This window comes from Cinclus cinclus, chromosome 1 (genome assembly GCF_963662255.1).
Source record: "Cinclus cinclus chromosome 1, bCinCin1.1, whole genome shotgun sequence".
NCBI classification, from domain to species: domain Eukaryota; kingdom Metazoa; phylum Chordata; class Aves; order Passeriformes; family Cinclidae; genus Cinclus; species Cinclus cinclus.
In genome coordinates, this window is record NC_085046.1 from 70748388 (window position 1) to 70763042 (window position 14655).

Here is a 14655-nt window from a genome sequence, read left to right on the forward strand (position 1 = left end):
CTTTAATCTGTTTATAAGGTTTTATAATACATAACATATATTCTTTAAGTTAGGAAAAGCACATGCTGATAGGCAATAGGTAGCTGTCTGCAGTCAAGATTTCACACCATCCACACTGACTTAAAGATTAAATAATAAATTGAAGACCATGAATATCCATACTCATTGCAGGGTGGGGATTTGCTTACATGACCTTCAAACATCCCTTCCAACCCAAGCTATTTTATGGTTTTAACTTTTTTTATATTCAAAATGCCTTTTCCAAAATCTTGCAGATCCTTAACTCCATAAACCAGTGTGAAAACCTCTGATTTAGCTATTTCTGATGTTTTAAAGACTGAGATTGGGAATCTCTGACAATCTCTCATTTCTTAGTCCTGAATACTATAATGCAGTAAAAGGATCTACATTACTTAATACTATCATACCATCAGTATTTTTCTGAAGTAAATTGATTTTCTTTAGAAGCATTTGAGAGATTCAATGAACTTTCTCCAGAGCAAGCATCTTAATTTCTTTTATGATATAGTTTTGCAACATTCTAACATGCAAGTAACAGTTATAGCTCACAAAGTACTGGACTTCTCTTGTCAAAAATCTTCTAAAGCCCACTAAAAATGAAAACAAGCAATCAACCAGTAGTATCTATGGTTATCTGTTATTTGTATTCACATTCTTATATTTTTTACCTTTCATTAAAATTTGCAACAAAGTGCCATTGTTCCATCAATTTCAGAGGCACAGATGTATATTTAAAATTTCAGTAAGATAGTACTAAACTGTAATTTGTGATATTTTATTTCATGAGTGTCTATCTTGCTAAGATGTTTTATCTTCTATTTTCCTGTAGCTAGGATTGGAATAACACCAACTTTGCATGCAAGTCACTAATTCTATTTACCTTTAGTGCCTACATAAACTCCTAAATACCCAGTTTCAAATGATAATGTGTGGACATCAGACTCAATTTTATCACCTCCTCAGTAAGATTAGGACACTAGTCAGAGTTTATTATTTTTACTCTGTGAAATGTAAGAATTAATTTGTGATCATTTTAGTGGTATGTTTAGACTCCTAAATACATTGTGTATCAATAGCATCCTCTTAAGGTCGAAAGGCAGAAATTCTGCTGGTTATCTTTTAACCCCTAAGAGAACATACTCCATCAAAAAAAGACTCATTCACTTTGAGAAGTTTTTAGGAGAAAGATCCTATCAAAAAGGGTTTTTTTCTAATCCCAGCATTCTTTAGGCCAACAACCAGAGCAAGATCTTTTGTTTTGTGTTGTGTGTATTTGGTTTTTTTACCTCTCTATCACATTCAGAGAACTATGCCTTTGATCAAGGTAAAAAGTAGGGAGAAAACAAAAAAAAAAAAAAAGAGGTTATGTGAACACATTTTTGTTCCTTTGCAGAAGAGAACTTGATAGGCATTTTTAAAATTTAAATGGGATCTTAATGAACAAAGCCAGGAGGATAAAAGTGGCACCTTTAAAAGCAATTATTATTTCTATGTGTGCAAATGTTCATTATATTTTTATATATAAAAATCTCTAATTCACAACAAAAATTAAACAAATTCAAGGAAAAATGTTTTTGCTTCTTACTTAACTGCTGGAAAAGACGCACCTAGTGCATACATATCCTCCCTACAGGGAGGTATGAAGAGTCTACTTGATAGGCCACCAATCCTGTAACAAATTAAGCACAAGAGACTCCAAGTGACATGTAATTTCCTTCCCCTTCAACCACAAATTATTTTAGCTCTCAATCCACATGGGACATTCAGAACATTTCATAAGTAGATTTCTAATGATTCTGAAGTAGAACCAGGACTGCATTGTTCTGTAATTTCAATCTGCATGGTGCCACTATGCTACAAGTTGTTTTTGTTTATTTAAGCATGGTTTTTGTCTCCAAAGCCATAGCATTCAATTATACCTAATCTCTAAATTTTACCATGGGAATGGTTTAGAAAGATGCCTGAACACTTCAGTTTTGGAGAGTCTCTAAAAGAAATGCTTTCCACCTACTTCATAAAGCCTATTTTGTCTGAAGACAGCCCAGAGCAACAATAGCTACAGATGCTTTCCAAAACAACTTTAATTAAAATAACGGAAGAGCTACAGACCCAACATGAAAAGTCAGTCCACAGTTTAAAGAAGGAAACATACCAGCTTGGATACTGTCTTTCAACCTTAAGGATATTCTCATCAAGATCAATACAAAGTCAGATTTCTTGAGCACTAGGGAAGAACTCAATCTATAGAACAAAAGGCACTTTGTTTCAGATGATTAACCAAAATGAAACAAAGTTCTTAACACCTATCAGACCTAGATCATTGCTACATTCTTCTGAATTTCTTACTGCTACCATAGTAATGATCCATAAGTAGAAAGAGCACTCTTTTCCCCAAAGAAATGTGGCGGTTATCCGAACAAACATGCAGATTACTAAGACAGGTTTAAAAAAAATAATTGTTTTGATTTTTACATCAACCAGTACTAAGAATTATAATGTTACAGATCATTTTAACAGAAGAGTTTAAGTTCATCTTTAAACAGAAAAAAACCCTGAAATGTTACACTGTAGCTTACAAGCACATTCTTACATTTCAGTAACAAGGAAGTACAGGTCATCAAAATGGAAAGTCCTGGAGTTGGCATACATTTGTCAACACAAGCAAAGTATAAGCAATATAAGCAAATATAAGCAAAGTACCAGCTTACACAAAACTTGTTTAATACCACCCAATAATATCCAATTTCTTTTAGTTCTGCTGCTTGGGCAGAGAAAAACATTCCTGCTTGTCCTATACCACACAAGCACAAACACACCTTTGCTCATCGTCTGGTCGTTTGATCAAATTGAACAGGATGTGCAGGAGCTGATCTCTCTCTTTGGGTTCAGGATGGAGGCAGGCTGTACACAGTATGAGTGGGATCAATTCCTAAAAAGTTGTGGGTAGGGGAAAACCAAACAAAGTAAAATTGCTTTGGGAATACATTCATTCATAGCAAAAGAAACTAAGACGATAAATCTAACATCACGTAACATTAAAACGGTTAGAAAAGATACTTTGGAGTCTTGATGTCTTATTAAGTGACCTGAAGAAAGTGAAGGTCTACAAACGTTAGAATTAATTTCCTGCTAGGAAAAATCAGTGGAGAATCAGCACATAAAATGAAAAGCTCTGCAAAGATTACAGTTAATATATGCAGGTCAGCTGTAACCAGAATTAAGAGGACAATCATGGTTTCAAATGTTTTCACTACCTACTGAACTGAAGCTCCTCATACAACTACAGAATAAAGCTCCTATGAAAAAATGCCACAGAGTTAAAGATTAAAATTTCCGATTATGCATCCACACAGTTTTGTGCACAATTTTGAAAACATAAACAATGAGAAACATCCACCGGTAAAGGTGACTGCAGACAGATTTTGTGTTGACTGCCAATTATCTGATTTTTGTAAAGGTTTTATGATTATTTTTTTTCCATACAGAAGCAATCACTGAAGCTGAATTTTCTTTTTGGAGCAATTGAAATCCCTTAAAGGAAAAAATTACAAAGAAAATACTGTGTAAAACACAGAGAGAAAACACAAGGATCTTCAGAGTGGAGACCTCTTCCTTTCTAAATATGCCTACAAAGCTCATGGTATTCATTCCCAGAAGAAATAAATGTTTCTAAAACATTGTCTGGAAGTCCCTTCCCTTGACCTTGTTGATGTGAGATTGTACTCCAACTGAATTTGGAAGCAGACAGTTTTTAGGTGATTTAATATCTTAGGGACAGAAACATCACACTGGGAGGTCAGTAAAAAAAAGAACAAGAATATCCTCAGTGTCTGGAAAAAAACATGGGCAAGTGATCTGGAGATTATCTTGCACACCTGCTGTGTACTTTGGAGCTATTTTCAGCAGAAAGACTTTTTCTGAATTATTAAGTTGCGACAAATAAGTAGGTGACAGTGGGAAACATATCTAATGTTAGTAGGAGAGATTATACAAAAGCTGGAAAAATCTGTGATTGCTTAGAATGACTTTGCAGGGAGGTGAAAAATTCTTCTTGCAGATAATTAAAGAGACCTAACCATGATGTTCTTGTGGACCTGTGGAAACACCACTGACAACATCCTCACTGCTCAATCTGTATTTTCCTAAACAGCAGAAGCCATATTTATATTAAACATTGAACTAGACTCCATGTTAGAGCAGTGGCTAAGCTAGTCAACTCCTGACAAGCTTCCCCCCCTCCCTCCATTTTACAAGAATTCTACTTGGTGTGCTATTTTCTATCTCCACAGATGACCAAAACACAATCTAAACTGCATTTTAGCATTCTATGATTCTGGAAGATATATTGACAACATTTAACTCAATTATGATACAGATTAGGGAATCTATGACAGAGGAGACAACACTGAAATATCCTACTTATCACTTAAAAAAATCTAAAAGGAGAGAAGGAGAAATGAAAGAACTTTTAATAATTTTAACATTTCCATTTCTTAAATACTTTAAAGAGTAACAGGGGGTTGTTTTTAAACAAGTGTAGCACAACACAAAATAATATGAACTGAAGACCTGCATTAAAGAAATTTGACAAATTAAATTGCATGAAGAACTAAATAACTTCTTCAGCTGCGAGCTTCTTTCCCTCTAGAATTTGCATGTTTGCCTGCTTATTATTTTTGGTTACTTAAGATTTTTACCCATTTAAAGTGCTGAGAAGTCAGGGGGTTTAACCTACTTCACCTTTTTTTGTACTGCATAGAATTTTCTCTCCTGCAAACTCTGCTTTAATTCAAAAACACTTGAAAGAATATTACTAAAGTAATGTACAACTCAACACCACTCTAAATACCACTAATTATACATTAAAGTATTTTAAATAGGAAATCTGATTACAATTTGTAGATAGAGAACAAAATTAATCACCATAAAGAATAAAGCCAATTAAAAAATTTAAAGCTAAACAACTATGTGTTACTGTAGTGAAATAAACTTTCTGAAATCTAACCTAAATTCATATGATTCAACTGCTCTTGCAAGTATTCTTAAATATTCCTATGAAAAGCTTTACAAAGAATATACTCCATGAAATGGGATGTTTATGGGATTTTTGTTTCATGTTGGAACCAATGTATTGATTTCATTTTCTTAGTATGCTTGAGTACCTACTCAAAAGTGTCAATTGCTTACTTAGAACTATTGCTAGATTTTAAAACAGTCCCACGAGGTGGGTTTTTTTAAAGCTTCTTATGGAATTTAAGGAAGTTAACATTGTCTTTTTTCAGCTGAGTCTGCATGAAAGGAAAACACCTGAGAATATTCACCTAGAAACTACTGCCTTGTGTCTGAAAGGCTAATGAGTAACCTAACAGCATTGACATGGGGCAGATACAAGGCTGGTTCTTTACCTTGCAGAAAGCTGGTTATTATAGCTGATGGAATTAGCTGTATTTTCTTGTCCATTGGTCACATTCTCTCATGCATACTATGGGAGAAGAGAGTGTTCTCTGCATCGCTGCATCAGGGCTTCTACAGTTCCTTCTATTAAGGGGAGTGGAGAAACAGTGAGAAGTCTTGAACAGTGTTTTCTGTGCTCCCTATAGCCCTCAGGGACAAGAAGGTAAACTGGAAGAAAAGGGGACTGTGGGACCGGAAGAAAACTGCTCTACAGAGGGACAAAACAGGTCAAGTGAAACCTCCCAAAGACTTACAAGGGGCAAATTCTTCTCAGGACATTCAGGTGCATTAAGAACAAAAACCAACCTACAGGTTTCTTGTTGCTTCCTGTTGCTAAGGGTCATGCCTTTAATGTAGATTTGTTTTACAAATCTCAGATTTTTCACTCTTGAAACCAGCAGAGAAGCTATAGAAAGTAGTAATTTTCCAATAAGACATGGTAAGATTAGTATTTGTTTAGATTCAAGAGAAAAGTTCACAAGATTGTTATGGAGACTATATAATTATTAATAATCAAGGAGTGGACTTCCAGTGCTATTTGAAACACTATGCATTCCTTGGGAAGGAATACCACTTGTGCTGACAGTCACAAAGCAAGAACTTAAGTTTCAAAAAAACCCAACAACTCTCCCTCTAGTTAATTTGGGATCCTTCCTAAACATCCTGTTCATCCCAGAGTCCTTATTGTCTTTTCTCTTTCGCTTTTGAGTTTAGAACATGAGTTTTGATAGTTCATGTCAGTGTTAGTCAACAGGAGTGCCTAGTGACTCTTATGACCATAGCAGGAAGAGTGACTTCCAGAGCTTTGATACCGCTTTCCCATTAGATTCCAAGCAGACTGACATCGTAACATTGTCCACACTTGCAGCTTGATGCAATAAAACATTAGGCATCATAGGTCTCACCTCTATTATTGAAAAACCAAGTTCAAATCTGAGGCAGTTTATACTTGTGAGTTACACAGATGCAGAATGGAGAGAAAAGTTATTTTGGTTTTACTGTGAGAGAAGCTCACACAGGTCACTCACAGACAATATCCTGAGGGTGACCTAACACATTGCACAGGAGAACTAAAACAGCCCATCTTCCCTCTGCTCTACTTCTGTGTAACTCTCCATGTAGGTCTCTCCAGAGAAAAACTCACATTTTTATCACCATAGTATCTCTGGACAATTTCTTTCTAACTTACAGCTTGTTCCATTATCTTTGAAAGGGACTCACTATTTGAGTTATCGATAAAGGCAGCATTTACATGGACATCCAGAGTACCTTTGTCTCCATCATGGTCAAAAGAACATGGCTTTTTCGTAGTAATTAGCACCACCTAAACGATATGCAAGACAGTTCCCCCTACATATTAAAAGTATTACAACAAAATATTAAACTTTGGGTTATTTTGAAGTGCATCATACAGTGAGCATCTTAGAAGGTAGCAAGGAATTTTCTGTCATTGTTGCTTCCATCATTATAACAATATTGAGCTAAACATTCAAACAAGTCTTCTGCATCTTAGTTGCTCTCACTAATGTCTTCTTGTTGGAACGTTCATAAGCTAAATGATTATCTCAAAGAATAAATTTAGCTAGTGCTAGGTGTCGAGACTGGTTACTTCAGTAGGTTCAAATACTAGTATTTTTTATTACTCCAAATATGAATGCATTGCAGGCGACAGTATATAACCCAGGATGACATGACCAATTTTGTTAATGTGTGCCTTTTAATCTTCTTTATAGTCAATGTTTATATTGTGAATAATGCTTATATTATATTGAATAATGCTATGTTAAAATTATTCTGTAACTTAGCCTCTGGCAACAAGTAAATAAAACAAAATAATCTTATTGTCTGCAACTGAAACAGCTGCAGATACCAACAAGCCACTGATAGGGACTGTCTTGGGCAAGAAAGTATTTGAAGTTCCAAATTCATCCTTTCAGTTTTAAAATGAAAAAAAAAAAAAATCATAGGATTAATGCATGACTCAAAACTTTGTGCTACTAATCTTACTTATATTATAAAATCACAGCTCTAATTACCTCTCATGGGCTGAGACTATTATTCCAGGATCCAAAATAAGCCCCTCAGAGATCCCAAAGGGATTCTTTTACAAAAGAATCCAAGTTAGGGTGTGTACTTTGTCTGTATCTACTCTTTATTTGAAAACACACATACAAGAGTTTGTGATACGACAAAAGCTGGCAATTTAACTCATAAACATAAAATTCAACTCCTTGCATCCATGAACTACGGAAGCTTTCTAGAAAAAGTGTTGACAGATATCAGCTTTCAGACTAGAGATTACAAGGATACTCTATATGAGACTGAGCTATTTTACTCTAAGGAAACTGCTCTAGGCCTTCATATTGAGGAGAAGGGAACTAAAGAATGTAAAAAATGGTTATATCTCATGTTTCTGGAGCACCTTCAGCCTCCCCACAAAACAGCCTGGCAAGCCAACACTGCACATATACCAGAAAAGGACCAGCAAACAGGCTGTGGTCAACATTACCCCTGTTTTTCAGAAACATAATCTATAGAAATCTACTGCAATCTAAGATTTACAGAGTTACAAAGCATTGTAATAGTTCATTTAGATTTCTTTATTCTCCCCTATAATGTGAAATTAAAGCGGTCATCTAGAAGATATTGATAGCTAACAATTTTCATGCCCAGCAGCTCAAGTTTATGTATCCTTACCCATATCCAACCAGAATGAAATCTACTTGACACAATCCCTGGAAACAAACAATTAAGAGACCAAGACCTGACTCAGTCTTCTTTTACATTTCCTTAGCAAAGCCAATATTTTATGGTTTTTAAAGCATAAAAAAACACTTATGAAAATTTTTAGTAAGATACTCAACTCTACTGTGTTTTAAGAGACACACCAGAGAATTAAAGTGCCTTGGTGACTTATGTGCAGCCAGCACACATCGATATGATAGGTTTCAATCTATAGTGGAGACTGAGAATGGCATCAATCCAGAGCCTGAAGACTTTACACTATCTTTGCTTCAACTTCGCAAACAAATAAAAGCAAAACTGTGTTCTTAACATGTTGAACTCTCTATAAACAACAGTTTCTCAGTATATTTAGTAGTGCATATTCAGTAGACCACTACTATTGCAATTTTGCTAAGTTTGTCTAACACAAAAGAAAGTTAAAGTCTAACACTGGAATAATGGGCGAGATCAAAGATGTAAATAATTAAATAAAAGTGTTGGTTAAGAAAAAGAGTAGCAAGATATTAAAACAGAAAGTTTACTCTAGGCCAAACTCCATTAAACGACTATATACTGCAGAGTATGGTAGTTGTACATACAAACAAGGTTACTGCTGTTTCCTGACCAAAAAACATCGACTTTTACATCTAAAAAAGCGTGAGAAACGAGTATTGCACTGATCAGTTATTACATATATTTTAAAATATTGCTTCTCTCTAATTACATTTTAGCCAAAGGAATTTTTCTATGGTACATCTGTTAACAAACAGAAGGTGGCTGATTTTACTTTTACAATTTTTTGATTGTCAATGTATTTTAAGTAGTAAAATAACAATTGAAAGGGCAGACTCCAGTGTAGATCAATTTTTATGAACCCAAGCTGCTCATCTGTGAGAAGTATTATCACAGACTGCATCCCAAACAATGGCCTTTTTTTAAGAACTGTTTTTTAGCATTTTGTTACTGGTCATTCCACTTACTGTTACTTGGATTGCAACATCTCCTTTATTTGTGAGTGCATTCATATACAAATCTAAATATTGACATACATGTTTTCAGGGAGTTAAGATAACCTAGATGTTTGAGATGAAAACAAAATTAAGTTTATATGTTGTTACATTATTTTCGATGACTACGAATTGCTTTGGGGCAATTTTCTTGGATGATGCATTATTGATTTTACACAGTTGAACTGCTTTTTTTTTTGGGAAACAACTGAAATTATCCCCTCAGCCACCATACTCAATACAGTGTCTCTTCTTCTTTGTTAGCTTCCATTGGAATCTAAATTACAGATGCTGAAGAACAATTAAAGCTGCACCAATTCACAAAAATAAATAATTTCAGAAATGTCAACTATAATATTTGCCAGAACACTTACTACTGGATCAAGAAGGCTGCTGCTGACCTTAAAATGCTTAAAAGCATAGGAAAAATGGTTTCTGAATCTCTGCTAAACTACTGAGAAATTGTCAACCTCCGCAAACTCAGTTTCTCGGAAATGCAGATTCACAGCATGTAATTTTCAGCTTAAGATTTTGCAACCAATTTCAACATCACAGATGCTTTAAGTACAAAGACATTTCAGGGAATCATCAAAAAATTATGTTTAACTCTCATCCTAGCACATTGATAGTGTAAGATCTCAAATACTACCATTCTTGTTGTTTCACAACAGACTAGTGATCACTTTGCATTGTGATCTGAACCTGCTGCACATGCTTCTCAAATTAGTGATCTTTAGGTATATTTTTATACCACTTCTCTGTGCTAAAATCTCATTATAAGGTTGTTTTTGGACAAAGTTATACCTTGTTGAAGACAGCCTAGTTCTTAGGTTAGCTTTTCATAATTAAGATAAATACTGACACATGGTCTATCCAACTTTTCCTTGAAGTTCAATGACTACATCAGAAAGAACCTTAAAATAGCTATAGCAAAAGGTGGCAAGTAACTAAAAGGTATTTTAAAAGCAAATTTCAATTCTTGAAACATTAAGCATCCCATGTAATCGAATTACTCAACTGTCATTTGTGGCTTTTTCAATTAAACTGAAACAGATAATTTAAGGCAAAAATACATGTAATCAAATGTAATTTTCACTGTAAAACAACCTAAGTAAGAAACAGACTAAAAGGTCACAAAAATATTCAATATGTTACACAGATTATGCTAAAAGCTGTGAAAAGAAGCCAAAATACCACATCCTGCCAAGCAGAAGGAAGGAAGGGAAAGGAATAAATAAATCAGAAATTAAGCACTGATCCAGGAACATTCACAAAAATATTGTGAAAGACAGAAGCATTTCCAGAGCACCCAGTTAACACCCCCATCCCCTCAAAAATGAAAAGCCTTTTATTAATTTTCAAAATATAGCGCATAGCTCAAGTTCACTGTGACAGCTGCTTGTAAGTACTTGCATGGTATAAAATTTTAGATTACAGGATCAGTACAAATTTCTTGAGGAGTTTTCAAAGCCTCAAAATGAATTTATGCAAAACACACAACTAAGTCTACCATACTGTAGGTCCCGTCAACAAGGACTAAAACATACTCAATGAAATATGCTACTTTAAACTCTTTACTTCAGTGTCAACTAAAAGGACACAATTCCTGTTTGATATGTCTTCTGGTTTTGGGGTTTTTTATATATTTGGTAATGAGCAATATTTACACAAAGCAAAACAAAACTAGTCACTTTTTTTCCTTCCTTTTGTATGTTATATAGCAGGAATGATTATGCAAACCATCACCTTCAGTTACATTCAAAATAAACATTACATGTTCATAATTTTTAGTCATTGTCATTTTAAAGTTAAGGAAAACGTATAAGCAAGATTGCTCATTTCCTTAGGAAGCGGTATTTTTGATGAACCTTTACTAGACTGATACATGGAGCTTCCAAGAAAACACATTAAAGTAATTTCTTTGTTGAAGATTATTTTTGTTGAAGTACACAGTGCTGCAAAAGAACCTGAACATTATTCCTTATTTAAATTGATAGACCAAATAAACCAAACAGTGTTTGAACTCATAGCCCCTGTTCTTTACAATGCACACTGATAAGGTCTTCCCTAACAAAAACATTTGTACTATCACAAACAAATGGACCTACAGTAACAATCCTGCTGAATGCTAATGGGTGCCTTAAGCAGAGGAAGAAATATTAAGATACCATGCAGGTTTACTGAACTCACCTGACAGAGGTGTAAAACCATTTTCTAGGAGCAGAGATGCATGCACAAAAGTAAGAATATGATTGCAAGTAATAGACTTCCATGAAATTAGACACAACATCTTCAAAATGAACAACAAAATACTGTGATAAAAATTTCAGGGCTCCTCACCTCTCGCTTTGCAAGCAGCACATTAGGAACAATATGAGGCAAGCAGCGTCCCAACATTAACATGACACTTTTCTCACTGTCTGCAATCCGAGATACCTAGAAAACCAAGTTGCTTGTTTGCTTTTTTTTAGAAGCACGGGAACAGAAAAAAATACCATTTGAAAGGAACAATAAAAATTGCAGCAGGCTGATGATCACTTACCAGAAAAGTGTTTACTTTACTCCCACACATTAAGCTGTGAGTTTTTGATGTGTCAGTAATTTCAAAAGCATGAATCCACTTGTAGAGAGTCAAAAGTTTCCAGTAGAGACTCAAAAGTTTCCAGTAATTACAGCTCTATCACTAGGTTTCATATTTAGCATAAAATCTGAAAACATATCTATATTTCATAACTTTCATGCACATAGATTAATTTCTCTATCTGTATCTTGTTTCAAAGCAATTATTGCTTGTTTAACTATTGCTGCCATGCAAAATGAAGGATCTTTTAGTTTATGTCAACAAGAAATATACCTCTGATCCCAAACGGCTGTCTGCTGACATCCGACAGAAAGACAGTAGTGCTTGATGGAAAGCTGGTGACAATTCCCTGAAATATCATCAAAAAGGGAGAGGGGGAAGAACGCATAAATCAGAAAGGTGATAGAGCAAGTCCCTTAGCTCTGGTTTAATCAGCTAGGTAAAAGGATACCTAGAACACATGTTTACGTGATTCATACAACAGAAGTTTTAAAATTATCTTTGACTTTTAGGGTGTTTAGATGCAGCAAGAAAAAAACCAGTGTCCTAATTAAGAAGTTACTTCTAGTTCCAAGACATATAACATCTTTCCAACTGCTGCACAGTCAAAAATAGGACTAAAGCATGAAGAAAAGGAAGCTTAGGCAATACAAGAGGAAGCATGCAATTATGCAAACGGGGTGGGGCAGGCACAGAAATCAGACAAAACAGTATTTTTGCCTAATGCTCCGAGATTGTGCAAATTGCATAAAAGCATTTAAGTAGTCAGTCAAGTTATGAGCTTCAGGCTTAAATAGTTAGATCCCCAAGTGACAGCTGAGCAAACTTGGGATTCAAATGCTGCCAGAACCTCAAAATCAATCTTAAACTGCTGTCTAAACTGGTGCATCTGCACAAGCACTGCCTCATGGCCACATCCAGCACCAGCCAATGCAGCCGAACTACTCAAAGCCTTAAACATCCGTATCAAACCCTGATAAAAGCTTCAAAACAGCTGTGTCTGAAGAGGGTAATTTGGCAGAAGTGTTCTCAGAACACAGTTACTGACCACTACTTTAAACAGGCAAGCAGCAGCACCCTCTTTTTCCCAGTAAGGACGACTTCCTCTGCCTTACCTGAGGGCTGTACTTGGATGCTAATCTAACACTGCTTCATCCACTATGTTTAAAGAAGAAAGACAACATTTGTCTTCCAAAACACGCATAGAAAGCATTTTTCACCCATTACCATCATCTGCTCTTGGAGTCCTCTAATGACACTGAGAGGAGGCAATTACTATTTCTTTTGTGGAAAGTGGTAACAGCTTTGAACCCTCAAAAATACACACGAGCACACAAAATCCAACACACAATTATGTGCATGGACGTACATTTATCCAATAAATTGAAACATAATATTTCTTACAGTAAATACACCATCATTCACCTTTTTTCTAACTGAAAAAACCCATTAAGAATCAAAGCTCCTACATGTAATTACTTAAACTAATCCAAGAGGATATCAATAAATATACCAGTTTCCTCTTCTATTTAGAAAATTATGATAAATAAGAACTTTTGTTACTTTAAATTAATTTTTTTTCTTAACGGTATGGATTTTTAAAGTACATTTTAAATTTTAAAGAAGGAAGACTGTTTTAATTCTATTCAGCTTGCTTTTGTGCAAAGATCACTTTAAAAAAGTTACTAAACTACTTAAATGGTAGCTAGCTATAAAGAACCTCTGTTTCACAATATGTTAGTCCTTATGCTGTAAAATGTTCTTGACTGGCAGATTTACAGATTTCTACTCAAGACTGTAGAGCTATTTTACACTGGGAGAACATGAGCAAGCACTGCAAAGCAGCAGCTTAACATTAACACAGAGGTGAGGCCTTTGACCAGGCTGTCCTTCAACCTTGGCATTCATTCTACAGAAAATCAGATCCTTTCCCCCTTGGAATCCTATCTAAAATCCTACATAAGGGCAAAATTCCATTTCTACTTTGCAGGGAATGAAAAGTATGACAGTATGTCACTGAATTTCCCTGTAGGTTAAATAACAGCAAGCTCTGGGCAGCGTGGATCCTGTTAAAATTGCTGGCTATACCTGGAGTCCAGAAAGCTTCTCCTTAATGAAGTCTAACAAAATCCTTGATGGCTATGCTGCACAAAACTCATCAAAGACCAAGGCTTCTTGCACACAAGTCAGTTGTCTCTTCAAGGGCCAACAGATGCCAGTAGTGAAGATGTCCAAATATAAGAAAGTAAAATGAATAAAAGCCCAAGAACTACTATTCTATTCTGTGTAACTCTAGGAATAAAGAGTCAATTCACTCAAAAAGCCAGGACTGCTATATACAGAAAACGCCTTGTATTTGGTGCAAATTACCACACACCTTAAATTAGTTGAATAAACACATGTGGTGCAGTCTATTTAAACCACGGCTAGTGTTTTGCACTGCAATCTGTTAACTGAGGCATTTTTCCAGTTATAGCCATGTCCTCATTTGCCAGCATGCACACACAGCTGCTCTGAGTGCAGTGACACAAAGCAGGCTCACTTCCTCCTCTCTCTTCCCATTTGGGTAAGATTTATGCCAAGAAAACACTCTATAGATACAGTAGTAACTATCTTGCCTGTTAGGATAGAGTCATATGTTTTTAACCCTTCTGAGCACATTCTGAATAAATTATAGTAATTGTCTTCTACAAATAACCCAGGACTAAAATCAATAAATACCCAGCATTTCCATTGTGCTGCTTCTCCCGCAGATCTCAAAACGTTTCACAAATAGTTTATTTTCTTAGTGAAAAAAAATTACTGCATTATTACTAACCTAGGACATAATCCAGGAAGAAAATTTAGTACTAGATACTGGTCTATAAA

General features: G+C 35.1%; 1 protein-coding gene across 10 annotated transcripts in view; it reads right to left on the minus strand.

Moving 5' to 3' along the window:
- Positions 1-14655, minus strand: part of RELCH (RAB11 binding and LisH domain, coiled-coil and HEAT repeat containing) — a 75088-nt gene that overhangs the window by 30386 nt on the left and 30047 nt on the right. For 8 of the 10 annotated variants that reach the window (XR_009933418.1, XM_062497978.1, XM_062497818.1 and 5 more), the window contains exons 9-11: positions 12061-12136; positions 11547-11642; positions 2838-2950 (exon numbers count right to left, since the gene is read on the minus strand). Coding sequence is in view for 8 of the 10 variants with exons in the window: in XM_062497978.1 (XP_062353962.1) it covers positions 2838-2950; positions 11547-11642; positions 12061-12136 (285 nt within the window). In the remaining 2 variants the exon portion in view is untranslated. Of the gene's footprint in view, positions 1-2837; positions 2951-5426; positions 5535-11396; positions 11421-11546; positions 11643-12060; positions 12137-14655 lie in introns of those variants that run through there. The other 2 variants (XM_062497903.1, XM_062498422.1) reach the window with 2 other exon arrangements.